Source organism: Schistocerca nitens, chromosome 1 (assembly GCF_023898315.1).
Source record: "Schistocerca nitens isolate TAMUIC-IGC-003100 chromosome 1, iqSchNite1.1, whole genome shotgun sequence".
Lineage (NCBI taxonomy): Eukaryota > Metazoa > Arthropoda > Insecta > Orthoptera > Acrididae > Schistocerca > Schistocerca nitens.
The window spans coordinates 453,058,498-453,073,184 of record NC_064614.1 but is presented as its reverse complement, the minus strand read 5'-3'; the positions used below and the strand labels follow the sequence as shown (position 1 = coordinate 453,073,184).

Here is a 14,687-nt window from a genome sequence, read left to right as displayed (position 1 = left end):
AGTTCTTGAAGAATATTTCTTAACACGTTGGTAGATGTGTCTACTTCCCCACTCCTCTTCCCCCGCCTTCAAGGTCCCGCGAATAGGAGGGCTCTGGTTGTCAGTCCGCTGTACAGTACTTCGCACTGGGGCAATGGGAGACTGCAACAGCGCGAATAGGGCGGACTGGGTTACGAACAGACGGTGGCGGCAAGTTTAAAAGTTGTACAGTCAGAAGGTTACAGCTGCGCGCTATCAGAAGTAAGGTCCAATTTTTCGTTCCGAGTAGACTGCAGAGGCTGGTATGACATCCTGCAAGTGTACGTTTTTCTCCTTAAAATATGAGGTCGAGTTGGTGATGATGTCTTGTTGAGGGCAGCGTTTTGTGTCGTGGCCAACAGGAGGTCACAGCACGCGGCAGCTCGCTGTCAGCTTAATGATTCGATGCGCTCGCAGCATATTAGAGAAAGAAAAAGGCAGTGCTTACCGCTCGTAAGCCCGGTGATTAACCCCTCAAGTCCGAAATCTTCAATGCCTCTCTTCAGGTAAACTAAACAGAATAAATAATAGTAGCTGATACCTATTGTGATTTCAGTTTGGAAAAAAAATCTCTTCTTTCTTCTCAGTCATAGTTTCACAAGATCAGTTTTCAATATCGCACCAAGAGTTTGACGCTCTCAGAGATTCAGTTGTAAACTTTTTCATTGGTGTTTTCTCAAGAGATCTTGATCATGTAATTAGAGGTCGTCGTGAGAGGAAGAAACACCACTGATCAAGTGAAAAGTGGAGATCGAGGGCCCTACAGGGCGCCTGTAAAACATGACGATTATGTTGGCTGGTATTTTGGGATTCCGTTCCATATTGTTAGAAGTTTTTGAATAGCTACGGAGCAACTGATTTAACTGTAAACTGCTCTCCAGTGAGAGCCAGTTTCTTAAAGATAAGTATTTCTTATTGGTGGAGACTGTGAGCAATTCCTGTTTCTTAGATTGAAGGCTTAGATACCTTGCAGGAATAAATTATTACTTCGAATCGGCGCTGCCGTCGTGCAGCGCACTGACCTCGTAATGGCGTCGAAGAAAGTTAACCGATCGTGATGTGAGATAATCATCTCGGTGGCTGTTCGCAAACTCCGGTACGGAAGCACATCGAGAGCATGTGTTTGTGAAAGGGTTGACAATCGCTGTATTATGAAGGGCAGTTTGTTGTTGCATGTGAAAGCAGTTTCTCACCAGACTTGGGAATCTGGGTTACGTAAGCATTCCTCAAGAATAGGCTTCTGTAATGAAGCAGCATGCGTAAAACTCGCGATCAACAAAGACTTACCACAAAATACTCGTTCTAAGTGCAAGATAAATTACAGGGAAAATGCGTACTTTCCTTGTACGGGGTCTTCAAAAAGTCTCTCCGCAGTGCCGTATGATTGTTGGCCGCGCGTGCCGAATGCCGCAGTGAATATACCGAAATGAAACTCAGTGAAATACAAGTTATTAATTTATTGAATATTCATTTTTACTTACATATTTTCACATTAAATGTTGAAAGTGCCCCCCCCCCCTATTGTTGAACACACAATTCAATTCGTCTAATCATGTTTCCAAACACAAGTTGTAACATTTCTTCTATAACAGAAGCAGTGAAAGTGGATATTTGCAGTTTTCAATTCATCGATGGATTTTGGATGGTTTTTATAGACAGTTGCTTTCGCTGCGCCCCAGAAGAAAAAGTCAGGTGGTGTTAGGTCAGGCGATCGTGGAGGCCAAAGTCCCTGTGAAATTATGCCATCACCAGAAACATCAGCAAGCAGTGACATTGAAACGCGAGCTGTATGCGCGGTTGCACTTGTTGAAAATAACCGTTTAGTATTTCATTTAACTCGAGTTCTCCTATGAATGAGTACAGAATATCACTGCAGTATCGTTGTGCGTTTATTGTTTCGTTGAAAAATATGGGATCCACAATCCGACGTCTAGAAATTGCAATCCATACTCGTATTTTCACAGAATAAAGTGGTTCCTCATGAATACACAATGGATTTGCAATATTCCACATACGAGAATTTTGCGAGTTCATGTACCCGGACAAATGAAACCACGTCTCATCAGTGAAACACGTTTCATTAAGAATATCCCTTCCATTTTGTTGAAAGAAATTTTTGAACCATTGACAATAATGCAGTCTCTTGCCATGATTAGTATTTTTCAGTTTTTGCACGACCGTCACTTTGTATGGGAAAAGTTCTAATTTTTTTTTCCTTACAGCTGTGTGGGCCGTTCCGACACTAACATCGGTTATCTAGACGAGTTTTCTTATTGACTTGTTGGGACTCATGGACATTTTATCGGAAATATTTAGTAGTTTATCCTCAGACAAAACGCTGGAACGACCACTTCTCGGTCCATCTGTCACTGAACCCGTACTTGGAAATTTGTTAATCAAAACTCGCACAGTATCGCGATGTGGGAGTGTTGTCTCCGGGAAATCTGAATTAAATGTTTGGCGACTGAAACTGTGTATTTACCGCTAGCTTTGAACACTTGTTCGACTAAAAACACGCGTTCTTCAATGGTTAGCATTGTAACAGTGACAAAAACGAAACAAACGAAAAAAGGAACTAAAATATTCACGTCGACACGTAACGACACACACCAACGATACTGCTGACGCTGGCTGAGATAAACGAAACAATGGAATGTTGGGACATCCAACTTGAAGGGAAGTAACACAGGCAGGCGAACAATCATACGGCACGCGCGGCTATCATACGGCACTGCGTAGAGACTTTTTGAACACCCCGTATATAACTGAACTATAAATTCAACATCGATTTGAAATGGCTGAAGAGCACATAGTGAGAGGCCAGAGCAGAGTGGAACTAGTGAGCAAACATCAAACCCTTACTCAGTACGAGATCTTTCAGCAACTCTTGTTTGTCGTTAGCTCAATACCGCAGTTAACTCAGTAAGTTATCTACTGTTTGGAGCTAATGACAAACACGAGTTTCTGAAAGTACTCACGCCGAATCCTTGCGTATGATGAAGAGATTTTAAGTCTGGAAAGAGCTGATGTTGATAAGGAGTTCTGTTTTTATATTTTCACAATTTAAATCATTCGGCTTACTCTTATCTCTTCCTTATCTAAACAATTTTAGCGGATTTAATGAAGACTAATATCACATAGATCCTAGTAAGTATCTTTGCTTCTACTACAGCCTGTTCCCATTTTATTTTTTATTTTTCTATTCATCTTAGTATGCTGTTATCGAAAGATCATATGCTCTTATCCAAGTCCGTATCAAAGCAGCTGGTTTCTATTTATCATGTATACAGATAGCTTCTGTAGCTTTTGTTACATTTTTGTTTTCTTCGTATTACGTAAACATGGCTGGCCGTGGTGGCCGAGCGGTTCTAGGCGCTACAGTCTGGAACCGCGCTACCGCTACGGTCGCAGGTTCGAATCCTGGCTCGGGCATGGATGTGTGTGATGTCCTTAGGTTAGCTAGGTTTAAGTAGTTCTAAGTTCTAGGGGACTTATGACCTTAGAAGTTAAGTCCCACAGTGTTCAGAGCCATTTGAATGTAACCATGCAATAAATTCTTTTCGCAACTTCTTATTACATACATCTTCCATTATTGTAATTTCAAGCTCCTAAAATTAATTTCACTGTTTGTCGGCATCATCCACATGATTACCTACCGAACATCAAATACCGACTTATTCTGAAATCAATTTTTCATTCGTGAGTGAACTTGCAGTACATATTTTCATGTAGTTTCTAGGTTCCTTGTGAATGTTTCTGAGCGCATTAAAGACGACAAACGGTTGCGCTAAAACACAGCAGGTTAATATATCGAAGTTCATACGGTGTATGTTACCTGATTTGAAAGTCAGTATCGGTGATAAAATCTCTGTTATGCTGAATATAACCGTTTATTTCATCGCCTACCATTAACAGTTCGCTACTCACGGTTTGATTCAGCACGTTATGGTCCTGCTGCTAATGTTTATCCCTCAAACTGCATTTGTACTCCACAGGATGGATTTGGAAAAATCAATAGAAGTCCAACGTTTAATTTTACGTACACAGCGCAGATTATTTACTCACTGTGAACGGCGCACTGTCAGCCATTGTACTGCACAGTCTGGCTACGTTACTAAGAACAGTGTGGACCATCGGCTTATGTGTAGCGTAAATTTCACGAAGCGGAATGTTTATTTGTTAATTTATTGATTGTCTAATGCGGATTGCATCAATTTAGCAGTTACCGTTATATAACGAAACATACTGATCTTATCCATTGCAATGCAAGTGACCGTGACTATGGTAGCGCAAACTCAAGTATATATGCTACGTTTGTCACACAACAGCTTCATTCAAAGTATGCAGTATGCCATTACAGATCCTGTGGATCATCATCAGTTGTTTTCTTTCAGTGTCTACGTGTGTGTTTGTATATCGTTTCTGGAATCTTGTAAATAAAACTAAAGCTTTATGTAGTACGCATAAAGCAGATATGACGTTTACCCGTCAGTTCGTTTACAGAGATGCTATGACAACCCTGCGCACTACATTTTAACGTATAAAATTACATAGCATTTACGTAAATTTAAACAGACAACAAATTTGGGAATGACAAGACTGTGTTATACATGCACAACTTTCTAAGCACCTTTTCGGAAGTACTTCAGCTAAACAGTTAACGGCTTTGATGAAGAGAAGCTCTGAAACTAATAGAAATTGTGTAGACTAATATATAAAAGTTTACTATGACCTGTAAGTTTATACAGTTAAATATATCGAGATGTTGTGTCGCAACGTGTCTGTGAACAAACTGTTATCCTTGATTTGTTGAAATCTAATGTTTATATCGAGTAATGGTTTCAAGTGTGCTGATTTTACTGTTATGTCGTCTGTGCATGCGTTTCAACTACTACACTCGTGCTAATACTTCTACCGAGACAACAACTTTTTAATCATAATTTTCTAGGATAAAACAATGACGCACAACGAGCGAATTATTCGAATGGAACGGAGTTCGGTAGATGTGGCGTACATGAAGAGAGAAACGAATGATTACAATTTTAGAAAAATTGGATGATTTATTCAAGAGAAAGAGGATTACGAATGGAGCAAGTCAATGACACGTTAGTACACCTCTGGCCCCTATGCAAGCAGTTATTCGGCTTGTCATTGATTAACAGACTTGTTGGATGCCCTCCTGAGCGATTTCGTGGCATATTCTGTCCAACTGGCGTGTTAGGTCGTCAACATCCCGAGGTGGTTGGAGGGCCCAGCCCATAATGCTCCAAACATTGCCAGTTGGCGATCTTGCTGGCCAATGACTGGTTTGGTAACCACGAAAACAGGCAGTAGAAACTCTGGGCGTTTGCGGACGGCTGTTATCATGCTAGAATGTAAGCCCAGCGATGCCCTGCCATGAAGGGGAACAAAATTGGATGTAGAATATCGCGGTAATCCGTTTAGCGCTGTGCTGTAAGGGTGTCGCGAATGACAGTAAATGGGGTACTGATATGAGAAGAAATAGCACCCGAGACCATCATTCCTGGTTGTCGGGCCGTATGGTGGTGGTGGGGGGGGGGGGGGGGGCAAGGTCAGGTTGGTATTCCACCGTTGCCTGGGGCGTCTCCAGACACGTCTTCGCTGATCATCAGGACACCATTCTCATCACTGTAGACAATTTTATTTCAGTCAGTGAGCTTCCATTCCGAAGACTTGTATCGATTTTCGTAAATCCAGATTGAATAACCCTTATAAACAGATACACGAACAGTCCGTAAGAAATACACCTGAAGATGGATCCAGAGGACCCAATGTGGCAGACTTCACGATTTAAATAAAGTTATTTTGTATCTGAAGGAGTTATTAGCAGATGTGGAGGCTAGTCATAAAGTTACAATTATAACCTAATCAGAAGACGAGTCACGTAATTGATTTTTTGTTTGTTTGTGAATCGATGTTCGCAGTCGCGATTCATATTACGAGTACTTCCCCGCGCCACAGTATAGTAGCTTGCCTATGGAGAAGCCAGAACAAAATGCCACAGCCCGCTCATGAAGTGGAGTGGAGCGTCATGTGGTAATTTGTCTGCTGCAAGTGAAGGGGGACAATGGTGCAAAAATCCATGTTAAATTGGTAGTAGTGTACAGGAAGCAATCATCTCTATATGACACAATGGTTAGATAGAGTAGTGATCAAACATGTCTGGATGACGAAGAACAAAATGGCAAATATCTCTCTGTGAGTAAATGGGAGTGGAGTCCCTGGTGTCCCACGATCAGCATCTCACAATGAAGGTGATAGCGTCTAACATTGCGGTATCGGGGTGGATCCTTATTCTATGACGGAGCACAACTGTGTCAGCTGTAAAGATATTGGTTTTAATGCTGCAATTTTATCACAGGAATACACGCATTTACACAGTTTACAACTTGACAATGTTAAGACAGTTGTCAAGATAACGCATCTCGTCCTCAGAAAGTGAAATAATCCTAAACAAAACAATATTACATTTTAACTAGAACTTTCTTTACAAATTTATTCTTACAGCTACGTCATGATGTTGACCAGTACTATGATAAATTATTCGATTCCGGTTCTACGGTACTATTTAGGATGACAACCAAGTCTACAGAGGATGTTTAGTTTTGTGACAAGCTGAGCAAAAGATTAGCCAAGATCGCTCGAGTTTACAGTGGTCGCAGGCTGGTGAACCAACAAATTACGCATCTGCTCTTGTATTTACCTTAGCTGCGATGAGCTTACGTCTGCATGGCTGCTCTCGTCCTCTGAAATCCCAATTAAACCTAATAAAAATCTTTGCTGATTTTTTCAAAAAATGGCTCTGAGCACTATGGGACTCAACTGCTGAGGTCATAAGTCCCCTAGAACTTAGAACTACTTAAACCTAACAACACACACATCCATGCCCGAGGCAGGATTCGAACCTGCGACCGTAGCGGTCGCGCTGATTTTTTCAGCAGAAGCTCTCCTATGTTTCTCGTTAGGCGAGGAAACATGTACTCATCCCTAATCTTGGAATATGGCGATATGCACGCGCATGGCTGGAGCAGCGTGCATATTACAATGCCCTCTCAGCTCTGGCAAGAACAATTAACTAAGTGGCTGGTTCGCTTCTCCACAGTTGGAGCTCGAACGATGCTACAGCAAATATCTAGCTGAATGTCAGCCGCAGTGAACACAGTGTTCACCCAAATTTCTCCTCTGCGTCGTACAGAGCGTGATGTGCCCCATTCTACACTTGATGCCAGTTCAGAGGAGAGTCCTCGAAATATTCGGTCGTGTCCTTCTCGTAGCAAAACTGTCTCCCCACCAGGGTTGTTTCGTGCTCCACGTCACAGCATTTTCTGACCAACAGAAGCATTCTTCTTATTTTGTGGAAACACTTTCTGCCAGTCGCAAGGGTCCTAGCATTAAACGGCCCGAAATCTCGGCACATTACTCCTTTTTAGTTCGTATCTGCCAATCGGACATTTTGTGCCCACTCCAGACGCCTAAAAGTTACATGAGTACATCCTGACTGTACCATGCGCTTTTCACGTGATAAACTGCGTCAACAGTTTGTTCATATCCTTTTGAAAATTCCGAAATGCAGTTTTCTAAAACTTGTTTCCGTCCTACTCTGGTGGTCCACTACTTGCTCTCCTGTATGAGTCACCTGCCGAGCTTTCGACCGAGCGAGGTGGCGCAGTGGCTAGCACACTGGACTCGCATTCGGGAGGTCGACGGTTCAATCCCGCGTCCGGCCATCCTGATTTAGGTTTCCCATGATTTCCATAAATCTTTCAGGCAAATGCCGGGATAGTTCCTTTGAAACGGCATGGCCGACTTCCTTCCCCGTCCTTCCCTAATCCGATGAGACCGATGACCTCGCTGTTTGGTCTCTTCCCCCAAGCAACCCAACCCAACCCGCGCTTTCGTTGGCTCCCGCTGCGGGACACCCCCTAAGAGCTTTCCGTTGTATCGCCAATGGTGCGCCCTTCGCGCCGGCATACGCCTGCTGCCAAACGAAACATTTCCTCTAGTTTCCTATAGCTGCTGGTTTCACCTTTTGCTCATTAACATGCAGTACATAGGATCGGTGTGTTAATACCATCGATTGAGTGTAATCTCTTTGCTTTCCATAGTGTTCTTTTCCGCCGAAGTAAATTAGGTGTCATATTCACCTTCCTGTTACGTTGTATAAAACTCTCACGTAAGGGGCGAAATTGCCCCTCATTTTGATCTGCCACCTTACAAGCGGAAAAAGAGAAAATCAGAATCAGTTTCAACATCTTGCACGACACTTTGAAAGTGACAAAGGCTGCCGCTCCCAAGGTTCGGCGACTGCCCACAACCAGTGAAAAATCCCAGGGCGAAAATAGACATGTTGCAGCTGTGTCGGGCCAGTTCAGGTGACTGCCTTAGTCTCCTTGTTATAGTGGATCAGTGCTGAGTGTATCACCACAACCCCAAACCATAATAGTAAAGTAAGCATTTGAATTGTTGATTCACCACCGCTGAGAAAAGCGAAGACTCAGCTGTCATTGGATACTGACAATTTTTTTGAGACTGCTATGGTGTGGTGTTATGCATTATTTTAAATTTTTTACTTACAATCTTCTAAAAATCTTCCGGAAACTGCGTTAGCTGTTGATAATCTTTTATTCCAAGATTTTACACGACCGGTGTCGAGATATTCTAATCACGTCTGCACATGAAAAAAAGAATCTGTAAAAATGTACGATAAGGATTCGCAGCAAATCAATAATAGCAAGAATATGGAGAAGGCCTACATGAATCATAGAAAGAGGCAGTGAAATACCCACATACCTAATTTAACATCATGCCGTTGAAATAGCACGGTCTCATAACATTCATATGGTACTTGGCTTCAGCATTGCCAGTAAAATGGATGTTGAGTAATCCATGAAAACCAAGAATTAGTGGTTGTATGCAGTATAACGGAAGACTGCCAGTCACACTTGTAGACCTAAAAAGGGGTCATAGCATAAGAAATCTGAAAAACTATAGTGAAATTAAGTTTAGCTAAACAGCACGCCAGTGCTGCAAAACCCGCGTAAACAACCATCATTATATAGTGAGACATCATTTCTTTACTTTTGCTTAAGTTAATTTACTTGTTGTTTTTCAAGTTTCTTACTCTATTAACCTTCTTTAGGTCTATAAACGCGACTTGCAGTGTTTCATCATACTACCTAAAAACCACTCATTCTTGTTTTTCGTCTTCTGGATTGCTCAACATCCATTTTAACTGGCAATGCCAAAGAGAAGTGTCATCCGAACGTTGGCAGATCGTGCTATTTCAGTGGCCTAATGTTAAATTAGTTATGTATCTCATACCCTCTTTTTTGATTTAGGTACCCCACATTTTTTGTTTAATTCGCTCCTTATCCAAATTTTATGTTTTTGTAGAAGAGCGCTCGATAAAATCGTATGCTAACGAATTAAGCTCTTATGGGACAATTCGTGGCAGGGGAATACTGCCAAAATCTCCTAAGGGGTGTACTTGTCCGAAACAGTGTTTTTGGTCCAGAAGAACTTGGTTCAAATGGCTCTAAGCACTATGGGACTTAACATCTGAGATCATCAGTCCCCTAGACTTACAACTACTTAAACCTAACTAACCTAAGGACATTACACACATCCATGCCTGAGGCAGGATTCGAACCTGCGACAGTAGCAGCAGCGCGGTTCCGGGCTGAAGCGCTTGGAAGCACTCGGCCGCAGCGGCCGGCTGCCAGAAGAACTTTCCAGCTCGTTCTACAGAGGGCACAGGCAAAGCTCCTCCTTCGTTTTTCGGGTGTACGATTCTGTCTCACCATATGTGTTATCCCAATGTGGCAAACAGCTTCCTCTTCCCCTTTCCTCGGATGGAAAACCAATTCATGAAGAGGCATTTACACAACGAGTGTTTGGTTTCAAAATAGGACATTTCTTGAATAGCTAACAAAGCTCTCCGACAAGTCATTCATCGCCATTGAAAGTGAATATGTATAAAAGGTCCATCATACAGTTTCGTAATCGCAACTCAACTTTCTCGTGGTGATAATTAAAATTTTATCAAATGGTTCAAATGGCTCTGAGCACTATGGGACTCAACTGCTGAGGTCATTAGTCCCCTAGAACTTAGAACTAGTTAAACCTAACTAACCTAAGGACATCACAAACATCCATGCCCGAGGCAGGATTCGAACCTGCGACCGTAGCGGTCTTGCGGTTCCAGACTGCAGCGCCTTTAACCGCACGGCCACTTCGGCCGGCTAAAATTTTATCACTATTCCACGTCCGTCCATAGCGAAAGGTGTAATTTTGGAGTGGCTCAGTAGCTTGGACGTAGAGCTCCCGTGGACAGGCTACCTGAGGAAGGGCAGGAAGTTGAGCGGCCCGGCGACGCCGATGAGCCTGGTGCCCTTCTCCTGCAGGTGCTGCAGCCAGCGCCACACCGGGTCGTCCTCCGCGTAGGTGCGGCCGAACACGAGCGCGTTCATCACGTTGCCCACAGAGTGCTGCAGCGCCGACAGCGGGTCCACCGTCACGCCCTCCAGCTTCTGGAGACATACAAGATATGCTTGGTGATAGGGAACTACGTCATTCGTAGGGAGGCGATTCCTCACAAGGTAAGAAACAACTAAGATCTGATAGAATGATAATCTCTAAATTTAGCATTTCCGTGACACAAGGCATTGTACAGGGTGATTCAAAAAGAATACCACAACTTTAGGAATTTAAAACACTACAACGACAAAAGGCAGAGCTAAGCACTATCTGTCGGCGAATTAAGGGAGCTATAAAGTTTCATTTAGTTGTACATTTGTTCGCTTGAGGCGCTGTTGACTAGGCGTCAGCGTCAGTTGATGCTAAGATGGCGACCGCTCAACAGAAAGCTTTTTGTGTTATTGAGTACGGTAGAAGTGAATCGACGACAGTTGTTCAGCGTGCATTTCGAACGAAGTATGGTGTTAAACCTCCTGATAGGTGGTGTATTAAACGTTGGTATAAACAGTTTACAGAGAATGGGTGTTTGTGCAAAGGGAACAGTTCTGGACGGCCGAGAACGAGTGATGAAAATGTAGCACGCATCCAGCAAGCATTTGTTCGCAGCCCAGGAAAATCGACTCGCGGAGCTAGCAGAGAGCTGCAAATTCCACAATCAACTGTATGGAGAGTCCTACGAAAAAGGTTAGTTATGAAACCTTATCGTCAACTACCCGAGGCGATGGATCGGTCGCTAGGCAGCCCGTGACAGAGCACTTCATCACTCGCCTCCAAGAAGCCCTGATCTTACCCCCTGCGATTTTTTCTTATGGGGGTATGTTAAGGATATGGTGTTTCGGCCACCTCTCCCAGCCACTATTGATGATTTGAAACGAGAAATAACAGCAGCTATCCAAACTGTTACGCCTGATATGCTACAGAGAGTGTGGAACGAGTTGGAGTATCGGGATGATATTGCTCGAGTGTCTGGAGGGGGCCATATTGAACATCTCTGAACTTGTTTTTGAGTGAAAAAAAACCTTTTTAAATACTCTTTGTAATGATGTACAACAGAAGGTTATATTATGTTTCTTTCATTAAATACACATTTTTAAAGTTGTGGTATTCTTTTTGAATCACCCTGTATTTATGCAGGTACACCACAACAGAAGACCCACTATCACAAAAAAGGTCTGATGAACAGTACTGCTGCCACCATGTCGAACAGTACCACCTTCTAGAAGGAGAAGGCGTGTTACGCCTGTTCAGATGTACTGCACATGGTGCTGCTTGATTTTAGTCACCCATCCGTCCTCCAACCCCTTTAGTATGGAAACGATAGCAGCAACGTTTGTTTTCCATTACTGCCTTAAACCTATAGCAGGTGACGTTTCATCTATAATAACAATTTTTAATTGCATTGTATACGTATTCTATGTACAATAACGTGAGGCTACTACCCAGCTATGTTATGTTAGAGGGTTCTGTATTGTGTATTGAACTGGGGACCTGAAAATGACGGAGAGGCTTCATCCCGCCGTAGCCCTCAGTGGTTCACAACCTCACAACAGGCCACAGCAGGCCACGAACCCCACCGTCGTCCCACATTGAACCCGGGTTACTGTGCGGTTCAGCCCCCAGAGTATCCCCCAGGAACGTCTCAAACGAGTGTAACCCCAAATGTTTGCTTGGTAGAGTAATTATGGTGTATGCTTACATCTAGACAGTTTCCACACAGCAATTGCTGACATAGTGTAACTGAGGCAGAATAAGGGGAACCAGCCTGCAATCGCCGAGGCAGATGTAAAATCGTCTTAAAAACCATCCACAGACTGGCTGGCACACCGGACCTCGCCAAAATCCGCCGGGCGGGTTCGTGCCGGGGACTGGCACGCCTTCCCGCTCGGGAAGCAGCGTGTTAGACCACACGGCTAGCCGGACGGGCTGTTAAAAGGTTAGTACACTATAGAGTCATGTTTTACAGTAATAGGTTACTACACTGCCCAGTCACATTAATGTGACCGTCTGTGAAAAGACCGAATAACCATATTTTGCTGTGATATGTCCATAAACGGAGTCACTGAGGTTTTGAAGGGTATCGACAGGGGGACACAGAGCCATGCTCACTCCACTGCCGTGACCAGACACTGATTTTTTCGGTTGAGGATCCATGGCGCGAACTGCCCAAACAAGCTCGATTGGGCTTTAATCCTGGGAGTGTGGTGACCTGGGAAGTACGGTAAGATCATCATAATGTTCTCAGAATCACGCACGTACACTACGACCTGTGTGAAACGTTGCACTGTCTTGGTGTTAAGATGCCGTCATGCCGAGGAAAAACAAACCATATGTACGGGTGAACATGTTCCCCAAAGGATAGATACATGTATTTGTGTTGATCCGTTGTGCCTTCCAGAATGACGAGATTCTGTCTTTCGACAGACAATAATGGTCCCTCCTGGTTGACAGGTGGGCCATCTGTCTGATGGAGCATAAAACGTGATTAGTCTGAAAAGGCCACCTGTAGCCACTCAGTGGACGTCCAGTTGCCGTACTGGCGTTCAAATTTCTGCTTTCGTCACCGATATACAGCAGTCAGCACGGGTGCATGAACCAGTAGTCAGCTGCGTATGCCCATACGCAGCACCGATCGCTGAACAGTCGTTCAGGGGACACTGTTTATAGCCCCTTGGTTCATTTGGGCGGGCACTTCAGCAATAGTTGCGCGTCTATATGCCTGTGCGCATATCTGCAGTCGTCGTTGCCACTGTCATCTGTCCCATGGTGCACCACAGTTGCCTGGCGCTGGTTTGGGATAGTGCCATTTTGCGATGCATAGTATACGTTAACCACGGTGGCACATATCGCTGCGTTTCCGCATTACAATGACTGCAATGTTTCTCTCCTCCCCCCCCCCCCCCCCCCGCAACACGCTTTATACGCTATCCACTGTTAGTGCTGCTGCCTGCCGGTTGTGAGTGGTTATTGCACGCTGACGGCGAAAACAGGTTGTGGTCACATTCATACGACAGGACCGTGCATATGACACTGAAGAGCCAAAGAAACTAGTACATGTGCCTAATATCGTGCAGGGCCACCGCGAGCACGCAGAAGTGCCGCAACACGACGTGGCATGGACTCGACTAATTTCTGAAGAATTGCTGGAGGGAAGACACCATGAATCCTGCAGGACTATGAATAAATCCGTAAGAGTATGATGCGGTGAAGATCTCTTCTGAACAACACGTTGCAAGGCATCCCAGATATGCTCACCAACGTTCATATCTGGGAGTTTGGTGGCCATCGGAAGTGTTTAATCTTAGAAGAGTGTTCCTGGAGCCACTCTGTAGCAATTCTGGACGTGTGGAGTGTCGCATTATCCTGCTGGAATTGCCGAAGTCTGTCGGAATGCACAATGGACATGAATGGACGGAGCTGATTAGACAGGACGCTTACGTACGTGTCACCTGTCAGAGTCGTATCTAGACGTATCAGAGGTCCCGTATCACTCCAACTGCACACGCCCCAAGCCATTACAGAGCCTCCACCAGCTTGAACAGTCCCCTGCTGACATGCAGGGTCCATGGATTCATGAGGTTGTCCCCATACCTGCACACGTCCATGTGATCGATACAATTTGAAACGCGATCAGTCCGCCCAGGCAAGATGTTTCCAGTTATTGACGGTCGAACGTCGGTGTTGACGGGCCCAGGCGAGGCGTAATGCTTTATGTCGTGCAGTCATCAAGGGCACACAAGTGGGCCTTCGGTTCCGAAAGCCCAAATCGGTGATCTTTCGTTGAATGGTTCACACGCTGACACTTTTTGATGCCTAGCAATGAATTCTGCAGCAATTTGAGGAGGGGTTGCACTTCTGTCAGTTTGAACGATTCTCTTCAGTCGTCGTTGCTCCCGATCTTGCAGGATCTTTTTCAGGCCGCAGCGATGTCGGTGATTTGATGTTTTACCGGATTCCTGATATTCTCGGAACACTCGTGAAAAGGTCGTACGGGAAAATCCCCACTTTATCGCCACCTCGGAGGTGTTGTGTCCCTTTCGCTCGTGCGCCGACTATAACACTCAAACTCTCTTAAATCTTGATAACCAGCCATTGTAGCGGCAGTAACCGATCCACCACCTGCACCAGACACTTTTTGTCTTATATTGGCAATGCCGACAACAGTGCCGTATTCC

The 14,687-nt window shown here is 44.3% G+C and overlaps 1 protein-coding gene across 1 annotated transcript in view; it reads right to left on the bottom strand.

The window, feature by feature from the left end:
• The window catches only part of LOC126235970 (cytochrome P450 306a1), a 417,442-nt gene that overhangs the window by 39,003 nt on the left and 363,752 nt on the right, over positions 1 to 14,687 (bottom strand). The window contains exon 4 of the mRNA XM_049944945.1: positions 10,378 to 10,568. Within this exon, the coding sequence (XP_049800902.1) occupies positions 10,378 to 10,568 (191 nt within the window). The remainder of the gene's footprint in view (positions 1 to 10,377; positions 10,569 to 14,687) is intronic.